This window comes from Archocentrus centrarchus, chromosome 14 (assembly GCF_007364275.1).
Source record: "Archocentrus centrarchus isolate MPI-CPG fArcCen1 chromosome 14, fArcCen1, whole genome shotgun sequence".
NCBI classification, from domain to species: Eukaryota; Metazoa; Chordata; class Actinopteri; order Cichliformes; family Cichlidae; genus Archocentrus; species Archocentrus centrarchus.
The window spans coordinates 25,924,368-25,952,349 of NC_044359.1; the positions used below are offsets into that span (position 1 = coordinate 25,924,368).

Below are 27,982 nucleotides of genomic sequence, written 5' to 3' on the forward strand. Positions count from 1 at the left end.
GCTCACAGACACCGTCTCATCTTATGTCTCCTTCTGCGATGAATCAGTCATCCCCAGGAAATCCATCACTATATTTCCCAATAATAAACCATGGATTTCCAAATCAGTAAAAAGTTTAATTAACTTGCGAAATATAAGTTTTAATATTGGGGATATGGCTCGATATCACTTACTCAAAAAACAAGTGAGGAAGGAACTGAAAATAGCCAGGGTGAATTATAAGGAGAGGGTGGAGAATATGTTTAGGTCCAATAATTCTCGACTGGCTTGGGATGGGGTTAAATCTATGATGGGGATGCCAACCAAAAGGACTTGGATTAGTTTTAATTCTTTGCCTGCTTTTAAGTTGTCTAATGATTTTAATGGTTTTTACAATCGTTTTAATATTTATGATTTTACCGAGGAGCTTTCTGGTTTTAAGAGTGTGCCCTCAGATGTCACAAACACAGTACACATTGATAGTGGAACTGTTTGTAATCTCTTTCGAAAGACTAAGGAGAGAAAAAGCTCAGGTCCTGATGGCATTGGAGGCCGTATTCTTAAAAACTGTGCCCTGCAGCTGGCAGATACCTTTAGTTTTCTTTTTAACATGTCTCTTAATACTCACAGGGTCCCTCAGCTTTGGAAAGCCTCAACCATTGTTCCTGTTCCCAAAAGTAAGGACACTCGGTCCTTGAATGATTTTAGGCCTGTTGCCCTCACCTCATTAGCAATGAAGACATTTGAAAAGATTATTAAGGGAATTCTTTTATCTAGAGTTTGAGAACATCTGGACCCACTTAAGTTTGCTTACAGGACAGGCAGGGGAGTGGAGGATGCAACGGGAACCCTTTTAAACATGATTTTAAGACATCTGGAGGGCACAAAAACCCTTGCAAGGTTGGAGCAGATAAAGTGGCACTCCTTAGTTATTGTACTTGGTGACTGTAACAGAGGAAACCTCAGCCTGGAAGTGCCCAAATATAGACAGTTTATTAAGTGCCTGACCAGACAAGACAATATTCTAGTTCCCTGTTAGACTACAGTAAGCAATGCTATCACGTGGTCCCTGTGACGTGCTTGATAACGAGATGTCAATCCAAATATGAGACCTGAAATGATCCTAATATGTTGCAAACTGACCACAAAGAGAGGCAACCTGGCTGTACACATAATCAAGGCTACAAAAAAAGATGTAAAGTAAAAAAAAAAGAGCCCTTGACATATTTAAGCTTGTCTCATATTTAATTCAATTCAGTTTTATTTATATAGCGCCAAATCACAGTTGCGTCAAGGTGCCTTTTAATTGTTGGTAAAGACCCTACAATTAAGAAACAGAGAAAATCCAACAGTCAAAACGACCCCCTATGAGCAGCACTTGGTGACAGTGGGAAGGAAAAACTCCCTTTAAACAGGAAGAAACCTCCAGCAGAACCAGGCTCAGGGAGGGGCAGTCATCTGCTGCGACGGGTTGGGCTGAGGTGAGAGAAAAAAGACATGCTGTGGAAGAGAGCCAGAGATTAGAAATTATTTATGATTAAATGCAGAGTGGAGTATAACAAAGTATATAAGGTGAATGAAAAGAAACAGTGCATTACAAGAACCCCCCCCCCCCCCCCCCCCCCCAGCAGCCTAGGCCTATAGCAGCATAACTAATGTTGTGTTTTTATACATATCCTGGATGTCTGGCAAAAAGAATGGCTAACACACACACAGAGAGAGAGAGAGAGAGAGAACCATTTACACTCACATTCACACCTATGGGCAATTTAGAATCACAATACCTAAATACTGCTTGACTATATTTATTCTTTTGCTGAATTTCTTTGTATTGTGGCAACATTTTTTGTAATAGGAAAAAGCCCTGGAATTGTCCCTTTCAGTCTTGGTGCTACAAGTTTAATACAATACACGAGTATTTTGTAACAAAAGTAACAAAAGCAAAAGAAAACAAACTGTGTTTCATTATGACCTCATCAATCTGCATGCTGAGAGTTCCATAGAATGATAATGTATGAAAGGAAAGAACATTCTAAAGATCACAGGACTTTTCTCATTATAAAGCTGACACTTCCAAAGCAGAAGTCATTTCACTGTCGTTCTATTGTGAGTGCACAGCCAAAGTCAGAGCTCGAAGTTTGGATTTCCAAACGTCTTCTATTGGCTTAAACCTATGAGAAACATCCCTGAAAATATCAACAAGATGATGAGTTTCTCAGAGGAAATGGTGGCCCTGGTGAAAAAGCTGCAGGTAATGGCGACAGGCAGCAGTAGTTGAGCGCGTTGTGTATTCGTATTTTATACTATTTCTTATTTTTGTTACAGGGCAAATGTTAGAAAAGCAACAATCATGATGACTTACGCTTGCTTAGTGCACTTTTTTTTTATCGTTTTGACACTTTTGTGTCACTTTTTTGGGCAGACTCTGTGTGAACCAAGAACGTCGGCATTATAGTCGGGATTTCCTCCTCTTCCTGCGGGACTCAGGTGTGGGCTTTGTGGAACCCTCTGCAGTTTTTCCCACGGATATTCTCCGGATTGGAAACTCCACGGAGAATCGACGTTGGGAGCACAGGTTGTCTGGGGTCAGAAAACGGGGGAGACGCGGTGGTGTGCGTCAGAGGCTGAAGCGGCAGGGCCACCGTTGGATGCCACGTCCCACTATCATGTTGGCAAATGTCCAGTCACTCCGTGGGAAAATTGAGGAGCTTCAGGCAAATGTCAGGTATCTGGCAGAATACAAAAGTGCTTGTGTCTTGGCACTGACAGAAACATGGCTAAAGGACCATGACTTGCAGTCGGACTTAGAGATTGAGGGGTTCGGAGCCCATTCGGTTGGACAGAGACTCCACGGTGACAGGTAAATCACTCGGTGGAGGCTTGTGCCTTTATGTGAATAAAAAATGGTGCAACACAATTGTCATCAGGGAGACGCACTGTACTCCCGATATTGAACTTCTTGCTGTGTCATTGCGCCCTTTTTATGTGCCATGGGAATTTCCACAGCTTTTTATTACTCTTGTTTACATTCATCCTAAGGCCAATGTGGATTTAGCTTCTCAGGCTATTGGGAAGACCGTGCATCGCCTTCAGGGTATTTCCCCAGACGCTCCGAACTTTATTATGGGGGATTTTAATCATTGCAGGCTCTGGAAGTCACTCGGCAACTTTTATCAGTATGTGACGTGCCCCACTCGACTTACGAAGTCCTTGGATTTGTGTTATGGGACGGTGAAGGAAGCTTATAAATCCTTAAGCAGAGCCCCGCTCGGCTCATCGGACCACAGTGTTGTTTATTTGGTTCCGTCCTACAAACCTGCCCTGAAGAAACACAAGCCGGAGCGACGTTTGTTTCCGGTGTGGTCGGAGGAGTCTATCCGCTGTCTTCAGGACTGTTTGAGCTGCACTGACTGGGAAATGTTTAAAAGTGCATGCACTGACCTTGATGAGCTCACAGACACCGTCTCATCTTATGTCTCCTTCTGCCAAGAATCAGTCATCCCCAGGAAATCCATCACTATATTTCCCAATAATAAACCATGGATTTCTAAATCAGTAAAAAGTTTAATTAACTTGCGAAATATAAGTTTTAATAATGGGGATATGGCTCGATATCAGTTACTCAAAAACAAGTGAGGAAGGAACTGAAAATAGCCAGGGTGAATTATAAGGAGAGGGTGGAGAATATGTTTAGGTCCAATAATTCTCGACTGGCTTGGGATGGGGTTAAATCTATGATGGGGATGCCAACCAAAAGGACTTGGATTAGTTTTAATTCTTTGCCTGCTTTTAAGTTGTCTAATGATTTTAATGGTTTTTACAATCGTTTTAATATTTATGATTTTACCGAGGAGCTTTCTGGTTTTAAGAGTGTGCCCTCAGATGTCACAAACACAGTACACATTGATAGTGGAACTGTTTGTAATCTCTTTCGAAAGACTAAGGAGAGAAAAAGCTCAGGTCCTGATGGCATTGGAGGCCGTATTCTTAAAAACTGGGCCCTGCAGCTGGCAGATATCTTTAGTTTTCTTTTTAACATGTCTCTTAATACTCACAGGGTCCCTCAGCTTTGGAAAGCCTCAACCATTGTTCCTGTTCCCAAAAGTAAGGACACTCGGTCCTTGAATGATTTTAGGCCTGTTACCCTCACCTCATTAGCAATGAAGACATTTGAAAAGATTATTAAGGGAATTCTTTTATCTAGAGTTTGAGAACATCTGGACCCACTTCAGTTTGCTTACAGGACAGGCAGGGGAGTGGAGGATGCAACGGGAACCCTTTTAAACATGATTTTAAGACATCTGGAGGGCCCAAAAACCCTTGCAAGGTTGGAGCAGATAAAGTGGCACTCCTTAGTTATTGTACTTGGTGACTGTAACAGAGGAAACCTCAGCCTGGAAGTGCCCAAATATAGACAGTTTATTAAGTGCCTGACTAGACAAGACAATATTCTAGTTCCCTGTTAGACTACAGTAAGCAATGCTATCACGTGGTCCCTGTGACGTGCTTGATAACGAGATGTCAATCCAAATATGAGACCTGAAATGATCCTAATATGTTGCAAACTGACCACAAAGAGAGGCAACCTGGCTGTACACATAATCAAGGCTACAAAAAAAGATGTAAAAAAAAAAAAAAGAGCCTTTGACATATTTAAGCTTGTCTCATATTTAATTCAATTCAGTTTTATTTATATAGCGCCAAATCACAGTCGCGTCAAGGTGCTTTTTAATTGTTGGTAAAGACCCTACAATAGAGAAACAGAGAAAATCCAACAGTCAAAACGACCCCCTATGAGCAGCACTTAGTGACAGTGGGAAGGAAAAACTCCTTTTAACCCTTGTGCTCCCACTGCGTTTGAATTCACGAGTGTGTTTCTGGGGTACGAAGGACCCCCTCCGTATGGTCTGCAATGGGGACTCGCAAACGTGTGATACATACGTGGGTCTCAGGTGGGGTCGAACCGACCCCCTGACAGAGTGAATCCCCATAGTGGCAGCTTAGGTCCTATGTGTGTGTGTGTGTGTGTGTGTGTGTGTGCGTGTGCGTGTGCGTGTGTGTGTGTGCGTGTTTATAACTAACACGGTGCCGAGGCTTATTGGGCAGTGGCGCACTGGCCACATGTCTGTGTGTGTGTGTGTGTGTGTGTGTGTGCGTGCGTGCGTGCGTGCGTGCGTGCGTATATCACTGACACGGGGCCGAGGCGCAGTTTGGACAGTAGACCACAGCGCACTTGCCGCACACGTGCACGCGACAGCCGCGACACAGAGTCTTGGTCTTGGCGTCCCTGCTCCTGGGGCACATGCGACACCTCTTCCTCCTCGCCTCGGACTCGCCGCCACGCCTGCCGTCATGCCTGCTGTCGCGCCTGCCGTCGCTTTTGCCGTCGCCGTCGCTTTTGCCGTCGCCGTTGCCACCGTTACCCCTCGCCCTCTCCTTCGTCCCCTCTCTGGCGGTGGCTGCGTCGGCCGCCAGCTCTTTGCCCAGCCGTTCCAGGAACAGCCTGCGTTTGTTGCGCTTGCCCGGCATCCAGGCGGGATTCAGCTCCCTCCACAGCACGAAGGAGTTGTACGCGGAAACGTCCACCATGTTGTGAAAGAGGGCCAGGGGCCAGCGAGTCGTCCTTCTCCTGCAACTGTACGTGCCCAACACCTTGTCCAGGTTGTCCACGCCTCCCTTGGTGCGATTGTAGTGGAGCACTGCCAGGGGCTTCCCGTCCGCTCGCCCGCTCAGCCCTGGGGCACGCACGTGCTGCTCGTGCGTGGCGAGGAGCAGCACGTTCTTGTTGCGCTTGGCCAGGTAGGAGACCACGGCCGCGTTGGGAGGCTCCGCGGTCGACGAGAACACGACGACGGCACCGGTCTGCCCTCGACTTCAAGCAGTCGCCTGGGGATCTCGGCCCTGTTCGCGCGCAAGGTCCCCAGCGAGGTGAGGCCCCTTTGGACGAACAGCCTCCTGACCAGCTCGTACGACGTGAAGAAGTTGTCGAAGGTGATGTTGCGGCCCGGTCCCAGTCCCTCGGTCAGCTCGAGCACCACTCTGGACGCCAGGTTTTTCTCGGGAGGACCTCGCTTGTCGCGTTTCCCAGTGTACGCCAGCATCTTCCACGCGTAGCTGGACTTGGCGTCGCACGCCACCCACAGCTTGATCCCGTACCTGGCCGGCTTGCAGGGCATGTATTGCTTGAAGGGACATCGACCTGGGGTGAGGGGGTGGGGGTGGGGTGTAGAATAGGCGTTTTTGTTTTTCTTCTTTTTTTTTTCCCCCTTTTTTTTTTTTTTTTGGGGTAGCGCTTCATTACGTGTAAAAACTTGCACACCGCCTCCGTCATACACACGCACACCGCGCACGCACACACACTCACACACACACACGCACCTTTGAAGGGAACCAACCTCTCGTCCACCGTGACCTCGGGTCCGGGCTCGTACAGGAGAGGCAGCCTTTCGCACCACGTGTCCCACACTTCCCTGATGGGCGCCAGCTTGTCGTGCCCGGCGGCCAGGCGCCTGGCCTCTCTGGTGTCGCGATCGTCAAATTGCAGGGCCGCAGAGTACACCCGGAACGTCTTGAGGGGCATGGTCGCGCGAAATATCGAGCGACCGGTCTCTGCGTGCCACAGGCTCTCGCACGCCTCGCCCCTTGACCTGTACACGCCGGCGAGGATCAGCAGTCCCACGTACGCGCGAAACTCGGCTCGACCAATGGGTCGCCAGCCGTCGATCCCCCTCCCCGCCCCTGCCCTCCTGCCGGCCTCCAGGTTCGTCATCGCGATCACCCGGTCCTCGAGTTGGGGTTCAAAGTACGCCAGGAACGCCGAAGCCATCGAGTTTTGCGACACGGCGTCGCGGGCGCGCTCCGTGGGACCCAGGTTCGACAAAGACGACGAGACGCGCCGCTGCCGTTGCGAGGAACGATGCCGGCGATCGGAGGAGAACGGAGTCGATCTCCACGTAACCGTCCCTCGATTCGACGCCATCATCGATTCCTCTTCCTCCTCCTCCTCCTCCTCCTCCTCCATGTCGCGATCTCTCTCCTCATCATGCCCTCCGGCACCTTCCTCCTCTTCTTCTTCTTCTTCTGTATCGTAATCTCCTTCATCATCATCATCATCCTCATCATCCTCATCATCCTCATCCTCCCTGTCGCAATCTCCCTCCGTGTCACGATATCTCTCCTCATCCTGCCCTCTGTCACCCTCTACCCCTTCTTCTTCTTCTTCTTCTTCTGTAGCATAATCTCCCTCATCATCATCCTCATCCTCCATGTTGCAAACTCCCTTTGTGTCACGATATCTCTCCTCATCCTGGCCTCTGGCACCCTCTACCCCTTCTTCTTCTTCTTCTTCTTCTGTATCATAATCTCCCTCATCATCATCCTCCTCCTCCATGTCGCGTTCTCCCTCTTCATCCTGCCCTCCGCTCTCCTTATTCTCTTCTTCTTCTTCTTCTTCTTCTTCGGTATCGTAATCTCCCTCTTCATAGTACCCTCCGTCCCCGGCACGGTCCTCGCCGGTAGACTGCGGTCCGCAACTCCGACCCGAGGAGGAACCCCGATTGTCCGAGGCGGCGTGGCCGCGAGATGACATGATCGCCGCGATTGCCTCAGCTAGCCGAGGCGACGGGATCGCAGAATACGGCGGCGGTCGCGTCGCATGCCGGTAATCGAACGCTCGCGTACGCGACATGACCCGACTTTCCTCTGCCTGCTGTGTCGACGGTCACGGTCCTTTACGATTCGCATGACACCGCTTTGTTTGTTTTAGTGTGTTGTTTGTTACGCAGTGACGGAAGCAAAACTTGGCTTGGGGCTATCGCGTTGCAAAGTCCGCGCTCGGTGGTGCGCGGTTTTTTGGGCGGTTTTGGGTTCTTTTGGGTTTTTTTTTATCTCAATCGCTATCGAGTGTGGTTGTTTGGCGATGGTGATGATGATGATGATGGTGATGATGGTGATGATGGCGATCGTAGGTTCGCGTCGTGTCGCCTCATCGATAAACAAAGCCGGCCAACCCCACGAGTGCGATTTTTTTTTTTTTTTTTTTATCGCAATCGCGATTGAGTGTAGTTGTTTGGCGATGGTGATGATGATGATGATGATGATGATGGTGATGATGATGGCGATCGTAGGTTCGCGTCGTGTCGCCTCATCAATAAACAAAGCCGGCCAACCCCACGAGTGCGATTTTTTTTTTTTTTTTATCGCAATCGCGATCGAGCGGTTGTTTGGCGATGCTGAAGTCGATGACGATCGCGATCGCGTCGTCGAGTCCTCAACCTGCGATTGCAGCGGCCTTTGCGTAGCCTCGCTTTCGGTCTGGTCTGGTCCGGTCTCGTGTGCTTGAGTGTGTCTGTGTGAGTGAGTGTCCGTGTGTGTGTGTGTGTGTCTGTGTGAGTGTGTGCGTTTGTGTGTGCGAGTGTGTGTCTGTGTGCGCGTGCGTGCATGCGTGCGTGCATGCGTGCGTGCGTGTCTGTGTGTGCGCGCGAGTGTCCCTGTCACACGCGGTGCAATGAGTATCACTGGCCACTGGGGGGCGGGGGCAATAGCACACATGCAATGAATGTCGCCGGCCACAGGGGGTCCCGTTGAGCTGGGAGACCGTCCCCCCCCCCCCCCCCTCACCGCCGCCACCACCACCGCCATTGTTAGGCCTGGGGTCACCTCGACCCCCAGCCCACCACCGCCGCCGCCGCCACCACCGCCACCGCCATTGGGAGACCTGGGGTCTCCTTGACCCCCACCCCACCGCCGCCGCCGCCACCACCATTGACAGGCCTGGGGTCACTTCGACTCATGAAGATATATCATCTGAGAAGGAGTCTCCTTCATCACAGAAACCAAAATGTGATAGAAAGAGAAAATGTGACCAGAAAATGGGCACAGTAGCCTTTCCCAGGTGGAAGTGTTGGTTCCTAATTTTAGAGGCGCTCACGTTTCTTGTGGCCGAAAATTCAAACCCAAATAAATCCAAGGTTTCCAAAAAAAAAAAAAAAAAATCACTGGGATGAACAGGTTTTCGTTCAGGCTGTTTATTAGACACCTTAATTACACAAAACACAGACAAAGGCCCAAGCACAGTGGCGCAAAAAGGGGGTATGCACTATATGCAATGCATAGGGGCGCCGCACAAGAGGGGGGCGCCAAAACGATGTGGGAAAATATTTCTCTAGTTGCATTTTCTGTATTTAACAGCTGTGCATATGACATGACCAATAACAGAGGCGCTGCGCTGATTAGGCGCCCCTGTGCTCCTTCACCTCCCCTCCTCCTGTCCCATTTAAAGACAGTCGGTAAGTTATGTCATAGAAGTCTTGTATTTTATAAGTCCATGAATAAGTGATCTGCACACATGAACACAGTAAACGTTGAGAGGATGCGGATGGTGTGTTGCGTGTGTGTGTATGTGTGTGTGTGTAGTGTTCTAGCTAGCGGTTGATCGCAAGGCGCGGCGCCAGGCTGAGACGCTTCACTTTCGGAGCTCTGCTGTCTCTGCATTTAGCAAACAGGATTTATTTAAATCAGTAAAATAAATTTGAATGGCCAGAATACAGCAGCTTTTTTCCTCAACACATTAAATAAAATATAAAATTATATTATTCTTCAAAAATCACATTAGGAAAAATGAATATATTTCAAACTGATGAAAAGTTGCAAATTTTTCAGGTAAAAACTGTAATGTGAATTTCTGCGCTTCACAGTCGGAAAAACGCTGCATAAACTGCGCAGTGTGTCCAGTTTATCAGCAAATAGCGCAGCTGCAAACAGCGGTGGAGACAAGTTATCACGCGGTCCAGTCCCCAAAGCTGCAGGGACGCATTATGATGCTTCATGAGAAAAGTCGACTCGCAGCCACCTTTCATCCTGGAGCCCTGCTGAGGCTTTTCCTTCACTTTCTATGAACTGACAGATTTCCTCAGGCAGCTCATCACACCTGTGTAATAAGGCGCGTCACCAAATTCAGAAACTATTTACTCCAGAAAACACTGAAACTGCCTCTTACAAAGTTCCCTGTCTGTGTTTCGGTGTTTATGATGCGTTCTGTCTTCAGGACTTTGCTGCGCGGCGTTTCCTGCTGTGTGACGCAGTGATGCACTGTCAGCTCACCTGTGCAGGTCTCCCTCTTCATCTTTTCCGTATCTGTCCCACCAATCCGCTCTTTCCCCGGAGCGCAAGTGAGGAAAAGAGACAGATGGTTTACCTCCGATGTCAGCGTTCAGGTCTTTTGCCTCCCACCTGTTTGGAAAATCCCTGTTTTCCACTTTTCGTTGGGTCATTTTTTGGGGAGTCAGGCAGCTTAAATGTCACTGTAAAAAGTGCTGACCGATGTTTTATCCGCTGATCACTGATCAATCGGCAATAGGGAAAACGGGTTAGCGCACAGTTCTTGGCCTGCCTGCAGCTGCTGCAGTGGGTGGAATTTGTAGTATAAGTGGTGGGAGCACATTTACCCGCGGGCTATTAATAATAGCTATATGAAATCATCTTGCTGGCCGTATAAAATTAGATCGTGGGCCGGAAGTGGCCCGCAGACCTTGAGTCTGACACATGTGACAAAGAAAAACTGCAGTACGGAAGTTAAAATGGGCAGATGAATTGTTAGTACGAAAAATTATTTATTATCCGATTACTTGATTAATTGATGGAATACTTGATACAATACTCGATTCTGAAAATAATCGATAGCTGTATTCAGAAAGCCATAGTCAAACATTAGTTTTCAGCACCAGTGGAGCTGTGAAAGGCCTTCAAGGAAAAATGACATGCACCTCGAGAAATGTAACTACAGGTTCACAAAGACTGTGATTAGGCTTTAGATGTGCCTTCTGGTTACATGTGTAGGCCCCTTCACTCAGTTAACAAGTGGGAGCAGCTTTTAGCAGTTAGTATTAGCTTGCTAATTAGCATTACCACCCCCGCCCCTGAGGGGGGGGGGGGGCCCTGCCCAAGCACAGACAGTAACATACGCAGAGAGAGACAGAGAGAAGACAGAAGAGAAGAGAGAAACATAGAGACAGAGAAGGATGCAGACAACAGGAAAAGCAAAAAGAGGGCAAAAAGTAGAAAAGCAAAAAAGGTAAGAGCGTGAGAAAAAGAGCAGGCCAAAATTTTTATCTTAAAGATGGTAACTGCCCGCTTGCTTTGGCCCCCTCCTGATTTACATAAAGTCTTAACCCACGAAACATGAAACCCAACCAATCACCTGTTTAGGCTCTGCCAACTCTTGTCCCACATGGGCTAAAGAAACATATGTCACCAGGGAACCTCAATGATTTACAACAGCTCTTGCAAGTCTTATAATGAAGGAGCTTCTTTCTATTAAAACCTCTGCTAATCTACGTTACAAAAACACAGGCAGGTCTGCAGAACTCCACTTTTGGAACCTACCTATTATAAGACTTCCCAAAATACAACCTGAGGTTACAAAAGTCATGTGAAACAGAGATATTCTTGCATCCCACCAAGGCCTCAAGCATATATAAGTATCAGCTATATAACAGACCTTACCTCTACCCCAGTAACCTTAATGTGTTCAGTGTTCAGTAATTCAGTGTGTGTGTGAGTAATAAACTTAAAACACGATATTATAATAGTGACTGTAAATATCAATATAAAAGTGATAAAAAAAGTCCCCAACAGAAGGAGTTGCAGAGAGAACACAGAAGTTGCCTGCTTTCTGATTTCAGGTAATTCAGCGTAGCAGTCTAAAATTAATGGTCTTGATCTCTCTTGGCTGACTAAAGCACAGTCATAGGAATACTGCTACAGCTAGTTTTACTAGTGCATAGTTACCCGAGTAAATGACTGAATAATATTTGAGAATTTTTCAACACTAACCTCATTGTTTGAAAAACTAGACGATGGTGAACTGGATGTCATCTTAACACGTTTGAACAACCAAAATGTTGTGGTTTTTTTCTAACATTTTTGCCTTACAGCGGCCACAGTATCTAGGATCATCCATTTGAATTGGCAGGAGTAAGAAAAAAGAATTCTGGTGACTGCAGTTTCCAAAATACTAACATCTTTTTTAATGTAACTTCACAGATCTTCTTTTTTTTGTATAATTTCTTTACTTCAGTAGAAGGGACTTAAATATACAAAAAGCAGAAAAGCAAATGTGTAAAATATGATTCTGACTTTAAATTTAATCATATTCTATCATAATGAATAGCGTTAATAGCTCCTAGTGGTTTCAACCCAAAGCTGACTGGTGACACTCCTCCCTGAATTTTTACTGCCGCACAGTGATAGAGGTAAAATATAAATAGCACATCTCTCACACTACAACCCACTTTGTTGCAGTTTTCATTTACTTGAGTCTGGGGTAAGTTTAGTTTTTTCTACACAGCATCAATGAAGCAACTCATTATGTTTTATTGTATTCTCCTCTTTGTATGTTTAGGGAAACAAACATCTGTAATGGGATCAGAAGACAAAGCTGCCACCATGTTTAATACCACATTTGTTCGGCCTGAAAAATTCTATCTCAGTGGGTTTTCCAACATCCCTCATATTAGGTATTACTATGTCTTCCTCTGTTTTGTCTACATCATGACTGTTTTGGGGAATGGCTTTCTTCTCTCAGTTATTAGTCTGGCGAAAACTCTTCATACTCCTAAATACATGATTGTGTTCAACATGGCTTTGACAGATTTGTGTGCGAGCACAGCACTTATACCAAAACTCTTAGACACATTTCTGTTTGAAAGAAGATACATCGTCTATGAGGCTTGTTTAAGTTACATGTTCTTTGTTTTGTTCTTTACAAGTGTGCAGTCATGGACTCTTGTCACTATGGCATATGACAGACTGATAGCAATTTGCTTCCCTTTACGGTACCATAGTTTTGTGACTGAAACATCAATTACTGCAATCCTGCTTTTTGTATGGATTTTTTTGGTGAGTGTAATAGCTACCATGGTTGGTCTTCTTAATCGTCTCTCATTCTGTAACTCTTTGGTGGTTAACAGCTTATTTTGTGATCATGGACCAGTGTATCGTCTTGCTTGTAATGATACATCTTTAAATTACAACATGGCAGCTGTCCTTATCATTTTACTTATCATCATTCCTGTTATATTCATAGTAATCACATATGTTTGTATCTCCGTAGCACTGAGCAGGACTACATCAAGAGAGGAACGACTCAGAGCATTAAAAACTTGTACTTCTCACCTGATCCTTGTTGCTATTTTCTTCCTACCATGGATAGGTACAAATATAGTTGCGTGGGCCTCCTACATCCATCCTAATGCCAGAATGATAAATTCCACATTGACACACACCATACCAGCTTTACTTAATCCTATCATTTATGCTTTAAAGACAGAAGAAGTGATAAATGCAATTAAAAAGCTTTGCAAAAGAAATCTTCTCGGTATCATGAGAACAAAAAGGAGAACTTGTTATCACTGCTGTATTAAATAATAAAAGTGTTTTGTGTATTGTGTAGTGTATTGTCTTGTGTTTGAAACATATTGATATTAGCTTACTTATGTAAGCTTATTTATTTTAATTTTTTTTTCTGTGAAAAGTGCTAAATAAATAACCTTTACTTAGTTACTAAATGAGGAGGAGAGCAGTAGGAGTGGGGCAACCAATATATCTAAAATATCATATTCATGTACATCTTTTTCTGATGTAACTCTTAAATCTGTATTTTATTCTATCATAATGAAAAGCACTTATAGCTCCTCTTTGCTTACACTAAAATTAATGTTTGGGACAAAACCCAGCTCAGTTTAAATCACTTATACAATTGGGCAGTCATATTCCATCAGTGTAAACCACACAATGCATTAGTTGTACATTAATCCAATAAAAACATCAATCTATGCCAAAACCAAGTATTTCATAACATGTTGTGGACTGTTGTTGTCAGCATACACTGCTAAAAATATAATTTAAATATGGAAATGCACCCTAACCTTAACAGCGTGCCCTCTGATTATTGAACATCAACAGGAGCAAGCAAGACAGTTTTGTAAGTGCTTCCAACACATTACTTGCTTATGTTTTTAGTATTTACCTGACTACAAGTATGTATACTGAAAATATTTAAAACACACAAAAAAATTAAAGAAGAGTTAAATTCCAAAATATTTTTATAACATTCTTGTAGTCACATTTTATTTCTGTATTTCTAACAGTTAATATGTTGAACATAATTTTTTTTTAAAGGAGTCTGCAAACAAAAGGCATTTCAGAAAGTCTGATTATGTGGGTATATAAAATATTGTTCATGAATTTGGGTCATCACACCTAGATTATTGTAATGCCCCTTTTTACCAGCTGAGATAAATCATGTCTTTCACACCTCCAAGCAATACAAAATGCAGCAGCTAGACTCCTGACTCACTGTAGAAACTTACTATATAAGGAGGCGAGCAGTAGGAGTGGGACAACCATTATATCTAAAATATCATATTCATGTGTAGTTCATGATGCCAAAATTGTAGTTTCATGATGTGGTTGAAGAAATCCTTCGCCGACAGTCTTAATGTATAACACAGAGTTTATTTACAAAAAAGACAATGTCATAACCGATGCTTTGTAGAGCCATCGGGGGACAGGAGGCCCAATCTTCCTAACTCCCCTGAACAAAGGGGCAACAGACATTATATAGTGTTAGCAACCCCCACATCCTGCCTTCCATACATGGTTATAAAAACAGCTCCAGCCTCCTAACCTATAGTGGACATCTGGACAATCCCTTATATGGAAAGCCAGAGATCCTACAAGGACATCCTATACATTCCTTCTGTGGGGGAAGTTTAAATCACATCTCCTTTGCCTGAACCTTTAAGGAAAGAGACAATACATACATTCCAGTAAAGACTTTAAGAAAGAGAACACATATGCATACATAGAATTTTAGCATAGCAGTACAAACACCATATATAGTATTTTCTGAAAAACCAGGTATATCTTGTTTCCTGCATGTATGTGAGGTCATTCTCTTTTTTGGAGAGAGCAACAAGAGGTTACACTCTCTCATACCATTCACTGATCAAAGCAGCCCTGAACTCAAGGCCTTAATCCTAAAGGAGAAAACCTAAACATAAATGCAGTTTAATACACAATTTAACACACAGATCGATCAGACACCACACATGTACATCTGTTTCTGATGTAGCTCTTACATCTGTATAGTATTCTATCGTAATGAAAAGCATTTATAGCTCCTCTGAGCTTACACTAAAATTAATGTTTGGGACAAAACTCGGCTCAGTTTAAATCACTTATAAAATTGGACAGTCATATTCCATGTTTGAGTAAGTTGAATTTCAGGCAAATTCCAGGAGAATTAACAGTGATTCATTAACACTTCATTAACCCAGTTACTTGGTGTTCTGTTCACAGACCACATGCACATACACATACATACACAGCCTTGTCCATTTAAACTCATTGCTGCTCCATATCTATAAAATAAATAAAGAAGTTGAAAGACATCCTTTCTTCAGAGCCTGATACTCTAACTGGAATCTAAGTCCATTTTGTTATCGCCTCAATCGTTTATATTTTAATGGTACAGTTTGAGTTGACTGTAAAAGAACTGGTCCTTCGAGCCTGATGGAACAACCCATCAGACAGTATGGATAGTGCAGTTTTCAATGTGCTAGAGAGCCAGGAGAGACCACATACAATGCTCTCTCACATCTAGCTATGAAAATGGATATAAAACTTTAAGGGCTCCTTCTCCCGCTTTTCTCCTTCTATCCCGCCTAGAACATGAAATCGGCATTAAAGGCACGGTTCTGACTTGGTTCAGACCTTATCTTACTGACAGAAGTTTCTCTGTCCATCTAGGAGAATGTTTTTCTACCGCAGCAAAGCTTTCTTGTGGAGTGCCTCAAGGGTCCATTCTGTGCCCAATTCTTTTCTCATTGTATATGTTGCCTCTAGGGTTGATTTTTAGGAAACACAATATTTCTTTTCACTGTGTTGCTCATGACATTCAGGTGTATATGCCCATCAAACTGAACAGCAGAGATCCATGGAAACCCCTGCTGAACTGTCTAAGTGGCATTAAGTCCTGGATGAGAAACAACTTCCTAAATCTTAATGAAAGCAAAACTGAGGTTATATGCTTTGGTAAATTTGACCCCTCAAGCAACTCCTCTGGCACTCCGAGTCATTTGGCTCCTCACTGTCGTGATGCTGTGAAATCTGGGTGTCATTTAAATAACAGTTTTAAAATGGAGAAGCAAATAAGTGCTGTTGCCAAAATCAGTTTTTACCAACTCAGAGTCATTGCCAAGGTAAAACCTTATCTCCCGCCAGGACCTGAAAAAGTTATTCATGCTTTTATTACTTCCCACCTGGACTACTGTAATTCCCTGTACTTTTCACTGGTATAAAAAAGAATGAACACATTAGTCCAGTCCTGTCATCCCTTCACTGGCTCCCTGTCTGTTTAAGAATCGATTATACAATTTTATTGCTTACTTTTAAAGCCTTAAACGGACTGGCACCTTTGTATCTGTCTGAGCTGCTTCACAGTCACGCCCCTGTAAGAACTTTGAGGTCATCTAACCAGCTGCTCTTACAGAGGCCTAAAACTAGACAAAACAGAAAGCTGATCGAGCTTTTGCAGCAGCAGCGCCAAAGCTATGGAATGATCTACCTCTCCATATATGCACAGCTCAGACGATACACACATTTAAATCTTTATTAAAAACACATTTCTTTTCCTTGGCATTTGTCTGCAGTGCTACCTCCTTTTAGACGATTGTTTTATGGTTATTTTATGTTATTTATTGTCTTTTAATGTTGTTATTTATTTATTTTTATTTTTTATTTGAGTATAGTCCTTGGGGTTATAGATCTTGTACAGCACTTTGGTCAACGTTGTTGTTTTAAATGTGCTATATAAATAAACTTGACTTGACTTGACTTGACCACGGGCTGTTCTCCCTGCTGGTCTCTGGAAGAAGGCTCCACAGTCTTCAAAGCAGAACAGCCAGATTTAAAAACAGCTTCTTCCCATATGCCATCAGACTGTTGAACTGAAATTAAAATACTGCTCCATTCTTCCTGGTTGCTCTATTCTATAAATATGTGTGTGTATGTATATACATATACTCTATTTTTGATTAGATTGTTTATTTAGTATTTTTCTTTTCTTTTTATTCCTTTCTGGAATAATTCTAATGCACACTGTATGTTGCAATTTTGAATGACAATAAAGTTTTTCTATGTCTATGTCTATGTTCAGGAAGAAAGCCCCCTTATTTATTTTAATTTCCCTATATTTTTAGCACAAAGAAACAGACTTTGTAGTGGAGCATGTACAATGACAATAAAAGGCTATTCTATTCTATTCTATTCTATTCTATTCTAATATCAATAATAAAATAAATAAAGTATTTAAAAGATAATAATAATGATTAAAAAGGGGAGGATTTTTAAAGATCATCTTGGCAAAGGAAATGTGTCTGGCTTAACACAGCATGCAGATTATAATTTTAGTTCCTTAAGCTGCTGGATAAGACATGTTAAAAAAATAAAAGAATTAATCCATGAAAAATATGTAGGACATCAAAGGTGGAGGAGAAAAGAGATTTCATGCACTCATGACTCATGAAGATATATCATCTGAGAAGGAGTCTCCTTCATCACAGAAACCAAAATGTGATAGAAAGAGAAAATGTGACCAGAAAATGGGCACAGTAGCCTTTCCCAGGTGGAAGTGTTGGTTCCTAATTTTAGAGGCCCTCATGTTTCTTGTGGCCGAAAATTCAAATCCAATTAAATCCAAGGTTTCCAAAAAAAAAAAAAAAAATCACTGGGATGAACAGGTTCTCGTTCAGGCTGTTTATTAGACACCTTAATTACACAAAACACAGACAAAGGCCCAAGCACAGACAGTAACATACGCAGAGAGAGACAGAGAGAAGACAGAAGAGAAGAGAGAAACATAGAGACAGAGAAGGATGCAGACAACAGGAAAAGCAAAAAGAGGGCAAAAAGTAGAAAAGCAAAAAAGGTAAGAGCGTGAGAAAAAGAGCAGGCCAAAATTTTTATCTTAAAGATGGTAACTGCCCGCTTGCTTTGGCCCCCTCCTGATTTACATAAAGTCTTAACCCACGAAACATGAAACCCAACCAATCACCTGTTTAGGCTCTGCCAACTCTTGTCCCACATGGGCTAAAGAAACATATGTCACCAGGGAACCTCAATGATTTACAACAGCTCTTGCAAGTCTTATAATGAAGGAGCTTCTTTCTATTAAAACCTCTGCTAATCTACGTTACAAAAACACAGGCAGGTCTGCAGAACTCCACTTTTGGAACCTACCTATTATAAGACTTCCCAAAATACAACCTGAGGTTACAAAAGTCATGTGAAACAGAGATATTCTTGCATCCCACCAAGGCCTCAAGCATATATAAGTATCAGCTATATAACAGACCTTACCTCTACCCCAGTAACCTTAATGTGTTCAGTGTTCAGTAATTCAGTGTGTGTGTGAGTAATAAACTTAAAACACGATATTATAATAGTGACTGTAAATATCAATATAAAAGTGATAAAAAAAGTCCCCAACAGAAGGAGTTGCAGAGAGAACACAGAAGTTGCCTGCTTTCTGATTTCAGGTAATTCAGCGTAGCAGTCTAAAATTAATGGTCTTGATCTCTCTTGGCTGACTAAAGCACAGTCATAGGAATACTGCTACAGCTAGTTTTACTAGTGCATAGTTACCCGAGTAAATGACTGAATAATATTTGAGAATTTTTCAACACTAACCTCATTGTTTGAAAAACTAGACGATGGTGAACTGGATGTCATCTTAACACGTTTGAACAACCAAAATGTTGTGGTTTTTTTCTAACATTTTTGCCTTACAGCGGCCACAGTATCTAGGATCATCCATTTGAATTGGCAGGAGTAAGAAAAAAGAATTCTGGTGACTGCAGTTTCCAAAATACTAACATCTTTTTTTAATGTAATTTCTCAGATCTTCTTTTTTTTGTATAATTTCTTTACTTCAGTAGAAGGGACTTAAATATACAAAAAGCAGAAAAGCAAATGTGTAAAATATGATTCTGACTTTAAATTTAATCATATTCTATCATAATGAATAGCGTTAATAGCTCCTAGTGGTTTCAACCCAAAGCTGACTGGTGACACTCCTCCCTGAATTTTTACTGCCACACAGTGATAGAGGTAAAATATAAATACCACATCTCTCACACTACAACCCACTTTGTTGCAGTTTTCATTTACTTGAGTCTGGGGTAAGTTTAGTTTTTTCTACACAGCATCAATGAAGCAACTCATTATGTTTTATTGTATTCTCCTCTTTGTATGTTTAGGGAAACAAACATCTGTAATGGGATCAGAAGACAAAGCTGCCACCATGTTTAATACCACATTTGTTCGGCCTGAAAAATTCTATCTCAGTGGGTTTTCCAACATCCCTCATATTACGTATTACTATGTCTTCCTCTGTTTTGTCTACATCATGACTGTTTTGGGGAATGGCTTTCTTCTCTCAGTTATTAGTCTGGCGAAAACTCTTCATACTCCTAAATACATGATTGTGTTCAACATGGCTTTGACAGATTTGTGTGGGAGCACAGCACTTATACCAAAACTCTTAGACACATTTCTGTTTGACAGAAGATACATCGTCTATGAGGCTTGTTTAAGTTACATGTTCTTTGTTTTGTTCTTTGCAAGTGTGCAGTCATGGACTCTTGTCACTATGGCATATGACAGACTGATAGCAATTTGCTTCCCTTTACGGTACCATAGTTTTGTGACTGAAACATCAATTACTGCAATCCTGCTTTTTGTATGGATTTTTTTGGTGAGTGTAATAGCTACCATGGTTGGTCTTCTAAATCGTCTCTCATTCTGTAACTCTTTGGTGGTTAACAGCTTATTTTGTGATCATGGACCAGTGTATCGTCTTGCTTGTAATGATACATCTTTAAATTACAACATGGCAGCTGTCCTTATCATTTTACTTATCATCATTCCTGTTATATTCATAGTAATCACATATGTTTGTATCTCCGTAGCACTGAGCAGGACTACATCAAGAGAGGAACGACTCAGAGCATTAAAAACTTGCACTTCTCACCTGATCCTTGTTTCTATTTTCTTCCTACCATTGATAGGTACAAATATAGTTGCGTGGGCCTCCTACATCCATCCTAATGCCAGAATGATAAATTCCACATTGACACACACCATACCAGCTTTACTTAATCCTATCATTTATGCTTTAAAGACAGAAGAAGTGATAAATGCAATTAAAAAGCTTTGCAAATGAAATCTTCTTGGTATCATGAGAACAAAAAGGAGAACTTGTTATCACTGCTGTATTAAATAATAAAAGTGTTTAACGCAATATCGTCTTGTGTTTGAAACATATTAATATTAGCTTACTTTTAAGTAATACAGTGCAATAGTTGTACATTAATCCAATAAAACATCAATCTATGCCAAAACCAAATCTTTCATAACATGTTGTGGACTGTTGTTGTCAGCATACACTGCTAAAAATATAATTTAAATATGGAAATGCGGGCAGCACGGTGGCGCAGTGGTTAGCACTGCTGCCTCACAGTTAGAATACCATCTGGAAGGCCTGGGTTCGATTCCACCTTGGCCCAGGCCTCTCCCTCTCTCTGTGTGGAGTTTGCATGTTCTCCCCGTGCTTGCGTGGGTTTCCTCCGGGTACTCCGGTTTCCTCCCACATTCCAAAGACATGCACTTACTGGGGTTAGGTTAATTGGCTAATCTAAATTGCCCATAGGTGTGAATGAGAGCATGAATGTGAGTGTGAAAGGTTGTTTGTCTCTCTGTGTTGGCCCTGCGACAGGCTGGCGACCTGTACAGGGTGTACCCTGCCTCTCGCCCTATGACAGCTGGGATAGGCTCCAGCCCCCCCGCGACCCTGAACAGGATAAGCGGAAGTGAATGGATGGATGGATGGATATGGAAATGCACCCTAACCTTAACAGCGTGCCCTCTGATTATTGAACATCAACAGGAGCAAGCAAGACAGTTTTGTAAGTGCTTCCAACACATTACTTGCTTATGTTTTTAATATTTACCTGACTACAAGTATGAATACTGAAAATATTTCAAACACACAAAAAAAAATAAATTAAAGAAAAGAGTTAAATTCCAAAATATTTTTATAACATTCTTGTAGTCACATTTTATTTCTGTATTTCTAATAATCAATATGTTGAGCAGAATTTCTTTTTTTGAAGGAGTCTGCAAACAAAGGGAATTTCAGAAAGTCTGATTATGTGGGTATATGAGGAGGATAGCAGTACAAGTGGGAGAACCATTATATCACAAATATCATATTCAAGTACATCTGTTTCTGATGTAGCTCTTACATCTGTATAGTATTCTATCGTAATGAAAAGCACTTATAGCTCCTCTGAGCTTACACTAAAATTAATGTTTGGGACAAAACTCGGCTCAGTTTAAATCACTTATAAAATTGGACAGTCATATTCCATCAGTGTATTAACGTACCTTTAATAAGTTTGAGTAAGTTGAATTTCAGGCAAATTCCAGTGATTCATTAACACTTCATTAACCCAGTTACTTGGTGTTCTGTTCACAGACCACATGCACATACACATACATACACAGCCTTGTCCATTTAAACTCATTGCTGCTCCATATCTATAAAATAAATAGAGAAGTTGAAAGACATCCTTTCTTCAGAGCCTGATACTCTAACTGGAATCTAAGTCCATTTTGTTATCGTCTCAATCGTTTATATTTTAATGGTACAGTTTGAGTTGACTGTAAAAGAACTGGTCCTTCGAGCCTGATGGAACAACCCATCAGACAGTATGGATAGTGCAGTTTTCAATGTGCTAGAGAGCCAGGAGAGACCACATACAATGCTCTCTCACATCTAGCTATGAAAATGGATATAAAACTTTAAGGGCTCCTTCTCCCATTGCTTCCTCTTACTTTCAAAATCAACATGGAAGTAAGCCCAGGACAACAACCAGCAAAAGCTTTGCCAGCACCATCTCCAAATCTAGGCAGTATACAGCCATGTCTCTTGGTGTGTGTCCTGTTCAGAAACTCTCCTCTGTAAAAACTGCACTTCTGGAGGAGCAGATGATACAAATGGGGCTTGATAATCTCTGTCAACAACTGGAACAGGTTTGACGGCCTGATTTGGAATATCAGCGACTTCAGGCCCAGGTGAGAGAGGTTCAATTTATTCAGGAGGAGGCACTCCAGGCTGGAGAGACCTTAACCAAACACCTTGGCAAGAGGCATTGTTTAATGGAAGAAAAGAAAGATTTGTTACTCTCTTCTCAAATCTGAGACAGGGGATAGCTCACCAGATTGCCACTATCTCCAGACAGCTTTGTTCCACCAGCTCTACCCTCTCAAGGAAAGCAGGGTGTCAGGACTCAACTCACTATGAGCCTAAACCAGTGCACCATATTGTTCCTCTCATTGCAGCTACAGTAGTCACATCTGTACAGACGTCCACAATTGGGCACACCAACCTCAACACTGAGGACTTGCACATCAGCCTCTGCACAACCTACACTGACCACTGAAGTCATTCCTCCATGTCATGTGCTGCCACAAATTCAGCTATTCAAGACCATGAATTAATAATACACATTGCTCCTGCACCTGTGGTTACCACCTCCATATCCTCAACTATGGGGCAAATACCACCTGTAGATCAGACTGAGAAGCTGAGAAGTTGCGTTTTACACCCAACACCTGGTGTTGAAAGGTTAACTAATTGGTGTGCGTCATCTGGCTTCATGGATAGATAAAACTGGGTATCTCCTGCATAGCAATGAAAATTGATGCAATCTTTTCTAACAATACTGCCTATGGGAAGCATGTATAATGCAAATAGAACTGCTCCTAGCACAGAATCCTGTGGTACTCCTTAAATCACCTTAGTGTGTGAAGAAGACTCCCAAGTTATATGAACAAGTTGGAGTCTATTAAATAGAAATGATTCAAACCACTGCAGCATGATACCTTTGATATCTACGGCATGGTCTAATCACTGTAATAAAATATTATGATCAACAGTATCAAATGCAGCCCTGAGGTCTAACAGAACAGGCACAGAGATGAGTCCACTGTCAGAGGCCCTAAGAAATTATCTTTAACCTTCACTAATGCTGTTTCTGTACTGTGATGAATTCTGAATCCTGACTGAAACTCTTCAAATAAACCGTTCCTCTGCAGATGATCAGTTAGCTGTTTTACAACTACTTGTTCAAGAATTGTTGAGATAAAAAGAAAGGTTGGTGATTGGCCTGTAATTAGCTCATACAGCTGGGTGAAGTGATGGCTTTTTTAATTAATGGTTTAACTACTGCCACCTTAATGGATTGTGGTACAATGAATAAAGATAGATTGATCATATTTAAGACTGAAGCATTAGTTAATGGTAGGAATTCTTTAAGCTATCTTGTAGGAATGGGGTCTAATAAACTTGTTGATGGCATGGAGGAAGTAACTCTTGAAGTTAACTCAGAAAGATCAATTGGAGAGGGTGGAGAGTTTGCTGCTCCCACTGGTTGCTGCAGCCCTGGGGCGTGGGCAGCAGCAACCGGCGTGTGTGTTTGGGGTCTTGCAACCATGAGGCGCTGGGCCCTTTTCTTAGCTTGCGCTGGGGTAGCCAGCCTCTTGCGTAGTGACAGGTAAACAGGATTTTTGTGAAGGAAGACACCTGAAACACTTTAATTAAAAAAGTAAAACATTTAATATATTAAAAGATCAGAAAAAATACACACATGTATGTGGGGACTCAGAGGAAGAGACAGGCCTGTGTGTGTGTGCGCTCTCTCTCTGAGCCCGTGTTCCTGTCTAACCAAAACATTTTTATACTGACAGCCTCCCGTTATCTATACATAAACAATCTCTGGGTGCTACAAGTTGACCTTCGTCACTCAGTCTCATCCAGGCTGGTTTTCATGACTCATGATTCCTCAGCTGTGCAGTCATAAGCACATCATCTTCCTGATGTTTTAATTATGCGTCCTTGTGGCCGTTCCTCAAGATAAGATGTACTGGAACAGAGAAGTTGGTCTAGTACTTTCTGATCTGTTGCTCTTTGTCTAATGTGTTATTTAATTGTTTATTATTTGGCTGGTCCGCTGTTTATTATTTAATTTACTGGAGTTTACCTTTAAACATTTGCCCTTTATTCACTGAGTAAAAAAGTGAATAAAGGGTAGTCAGCTGCCTCTGGTTCTCTGGGGCTCTTGTCCTTTGGCCATGGGGTCTCTGCCAGGCTTCCTTCTGCTGGGGTGGGCATGTAGATGTTATCAGGATGTGTGGCCTCAGCTCTTCAGTGCCCCTAGGGTGCGGTGGATGGCCTGAGTCTCCTGGTTCCTTCTCTGCCTGTCTCAGGCTTCTTGGGGAGCATTGTTGTGGCTTCTCACCCTCATTACCAAGTTTGTTTAATCACAACCACACAATACACAGACATTTACGCTCACTCACTCACTCACTCACAAACAGAGAAGGCAAGATTGTGTGCTTGTTTCTGTTTTTGTCTTTCAGGTGCTGTTTGCTTTCTTTTATTTTTTGTGTATTATTACAGATACAGCAGTTGGCAACCAATTATGTGTGCTCGGTTTTTTCTTTCTCTCCACCCCTTTTGTCTTTCTGTCCATTTCTTTCTGCCTGTCAGCTCCAGTATAGGTAAACTGTATCATACTAATATCAATAATAAAATAAATAAAGTATTTAAAATATTTTGGACCCTGTGTGTTTTTGGTTTGGCTTTAATTTGTTTGTTCTGGAATTTTTCTTTTGTTGTGGGGTTTGGTTATGTTTGATTTTCTAGTTAGATGTTAGATTCAACTCATTGTCATTGTGCACACAAGGCACACAACGAAATGATCGTTCCAGATCTCTCATCCAGACGAGCATCTGCGGTCATGCAGCCAGAGACCAGCTACCGTTAGACAATGTGGTTTAAGTGTCTTGTTAAAGGACACAACGCAGCACAGGGGCAGGTGCTCGAACCTGCAACCTTCCAGCTGCAAGGCAAGGGCCTACCCACTGCGCCACTGCCGCTATAATTCCTGGTGTTCCCCAGTGTTCAGTGTCAGGTCTGCATCTCTGTTCCCTTGAGTCACTTCCTGTTTTATTTTGACATTCTCGTGTTCCCTGTGTTTTGTGTTTAGTTTTGCTTCCCCTGTGTCATTAGGTTCATTTGGTTCATCTGTCGTCCTCTGTTGTTTTTACTTGCCCTAATCCCCTTGTGTGTATTTAAGCCCTCAGTTTTCCTCTGTTCTTTGTTGCAGTGTCGTCATTGTTGCCCTCAGTGGTCCCCTCTTAGCTGTGTGTGTGTTCCAGTTTAGTATTTTTGTTTTTTCGTTCTCCCAGGCTTCATGAGTGTTTTCCGCCTAGGTTGAGATTTCAGGGGTTTTGTGTGTTTTATGTTTTTCGTATAACTTCTGTTATTCTGCAAATAAAGAAGTTTAAGTTTAGTTCTGTCTTTTGCATGACATGCAGACTATAATTTTAGTTCCTTAAGCTGCTGGATAAGACATGTTCCAAAAAAAAAAAAGAATTAATCCATGAAAAATATGTAAGACACCAAAGATGGAGATGGGAGCTTTCGTGTACTATGAAGGCAAATTTTAATTATTTCCATCAGACTCAAGATATGAAGATAGATCATCTGAGAAGGAGTCTTCTTCACCAAAGAATCCAAAATGTGATAAAAAGAGAAAATGGGCACAGTAGCGTTTCCCAGATGGAAGGAGTTGCAGAGAGAACACAGAAGTCGCCTGCTTTCGGATTTCAGGTAATTCAGCCTAGCGGTCTAAAGTTAATGGTTTTTGGCTGACTAAAGCACAGTCATGAGAATAATGCTAGAGCTAGCTTTACTAGTGGATAGTTTACCTGAGTAAATCACTGAATAATATTTGAAAATTTTTCAATGCTAACCTCGTCACATGAAAAGCTAGACGATAGTGGCTAGGGGTGGCTGTAGCTCAGTAGGTAGAGCAGGTCACCTACTGATCGGAAGGACAGGGGTTCGATTCCTGGCTACTTCAGGCTACATGCCAATGTATCCTTGGGCAAGATACTTAACCCCAAGTTGCTCTCCGACCGTTCCATCAGAGTGTGAATGTGTGTGGATGTTATATAATTTAAAAAAGCACTTAGTTAACATGGAAGTGCTTGTATGAATGGGTGTGCATGGGTAAATGTAAAAAACGTGTTGTATAAACGCTTTGAGTGCTCTGACTGAGTAGAAAAGCGCTATATAAGAACTAGTCCATTTAGCATTTAGTGAACTGGATGTCATCTTAACACATATGAAAAACCAAATACTTAGTCTTTTTTTCTAAAATGTTTAACTTACAGCGGCCACAGTATCTAGGATCATCCATTTGAATTGGCAGGAGTAAGAAAAAAGAATTCTGGTGACTGCAGTTTCCAAAATACTGACATCTTTTTATAATGTAATTTCTCAGATCCTCTTTTTTTTGTGTAATTTATTTACTTCAGTAGAAGGGACTTAAATATACAAAAAGCGGAAAAGCAAATGTGTAAAATATGATTCTGACTTTAAATTTAATCATATTCTATCATAATGAATATCGTTAATAGATCCTAGTGGTTTCAACCCAAAGCTGACTTGTGACACTCCTCCCTGAATTTTTACTGCCACACAGTGATAGAGGTAAAATATAAATACCACATCTCTCACACTACAACCCACTTTGTTGCAGTTTTCATTTACTTGAGTCTGGGGTAAGTTTAGTTTTTTCTACACAGCATCAATGAAGCAACTCATTATGTTTTATTGTATTCTCCTCTTTGTATGTTTAGGGAAACAAACATCTGTAATGGGATCAGAAGACAAAGCTGCCACCATGTTTAATACCACATTTGTTCGGCCTGAAAAATTCTATCTCAGTGGGTTTTCCAACATCCCTCATATTAGGTATTATTGTGTCTTCCTCTGTTTTGTCTACATCATGACTGTTTTGGGGAATGGCTTTCTTCTCTCAGTTATTAGTCTGGTGAAAACTCTTCATACTCCTAAATACATGATTGTGTTCAACATGGCTTTGACAGATTTGTGTGGGAGCACAGCACTTATACCAAAACTCTTAGACACATTTCTGTTTGACAGAAGATACATCGTCTATGAGGCTTGTTTAAGTTACATGTTCTTTGTTTTGTTCTTTGCAAGTGTGCAGTCATGGACTCTTGTCACTATGGCATATGACAGACTGATAGCAATTTGCTTCCCTTTACGGTACCATAGTTTTGTGACTGAAACATCAATTACTGCAATCCTGCTTTTTGTATGGACTTTTTTGGTGAGTGTAATAGCTACCATGGTTGGTCTTCTTAATCGTCTCTCATTCTGTAGCTCTTTGGTGGTTAACAGCTTTTTTTGTGATCATGGACCAGTGTATCATCTTGCTTGTAATGATACATCTTTAAATTACAACATGGCATCTGCCCTTATAACTTTACTTATCATCATTCCTCTTTTATTCATAGTAGTCACATATGTCTGTATTTTCACAGCACTGAGCAGGACTACATCAAGAGAGGAACGACTCAGAGCATTAAAAACTTGTACTTCTCACCTGATCCTTGTTGCTATTTTCTTTATGCCTATTGGAATCACCAACGTCGCTGCACGGGCCTCCTACATCCATCCTAATGCCAGAATGATAAATTCTGCATTGACACACACCATACCAGCTTTACTTAATCCTATCGTATATGCTTTAAAGACAGAAGAAGTGTTGAATGCAATTAAGAAGCTTTGGAAAAGAAATAATCTCAGTAACATTAGAACAAAAATAAGAACTTATCACTGCTGTATTTAATCATGAAAACGTACTCATGGGTAATACAATGTAATAGTCATACTGCAAGAAGCAGAATGTAAATATGGATAAGCATGAAACCATTTGCAGCTCTGACTGTATTGCCTTTGTGTTGAAGAATATAAACAAGCAATAAAATTTTCTCTGAATGT

General features: G+C 42.1%; 3 protein-coding genes across 3 annotated transcripts; all 3 read left to right on the top strand.

Moving 5' to 3' along the window:
- The first annotated feature begins 12,396 nt into the window (after positions 1-12,396).
- Positions 12,397-13,404, top strand: LOC115791479 (olfactory receptor 146-like). Its single transcript, XM_030745567.1, has one exon. The coding sequence runs from the start codon at positions 12,397-12,399 to the stop codon at positions 13,402-13,404; it is 1,008 nt and encodes a 335-aa protein (XP_030601427.1).
- Positions 13,405-19,315: 5,911 nt separating this feature from the next.
- LOC115792317 (olfactory receptor 5K4-like) lies at positions 19,316-20,263 on the top strand. The gene has a single exon (XM_030746799.1). It carries the CDS (start codon positions 19,316-19,318, stop codon positions 20,261-20,263), a length of 948 nt encoding a protein of 315 aa, XP_030602659.1.
- A 6,565-nt stretch (positions 20,264-26,828) lies between these two features.
- On the top strand, positions 26,829-27,830 carry LOC115791480 (olfactory receptor 146-like). Its single transcript, XM_030745568.1, has one exon. The coding sequence runs from the start codon at positions 26,829-26,831 to the stop codon at positions 27,828-27,830; it is 1,002 nt and encodes a 333-aa protein (XP_030601428.1).
- The last annotated feature ends 152 nt before the right edge of the window (positions 27,831-27,982 follow it).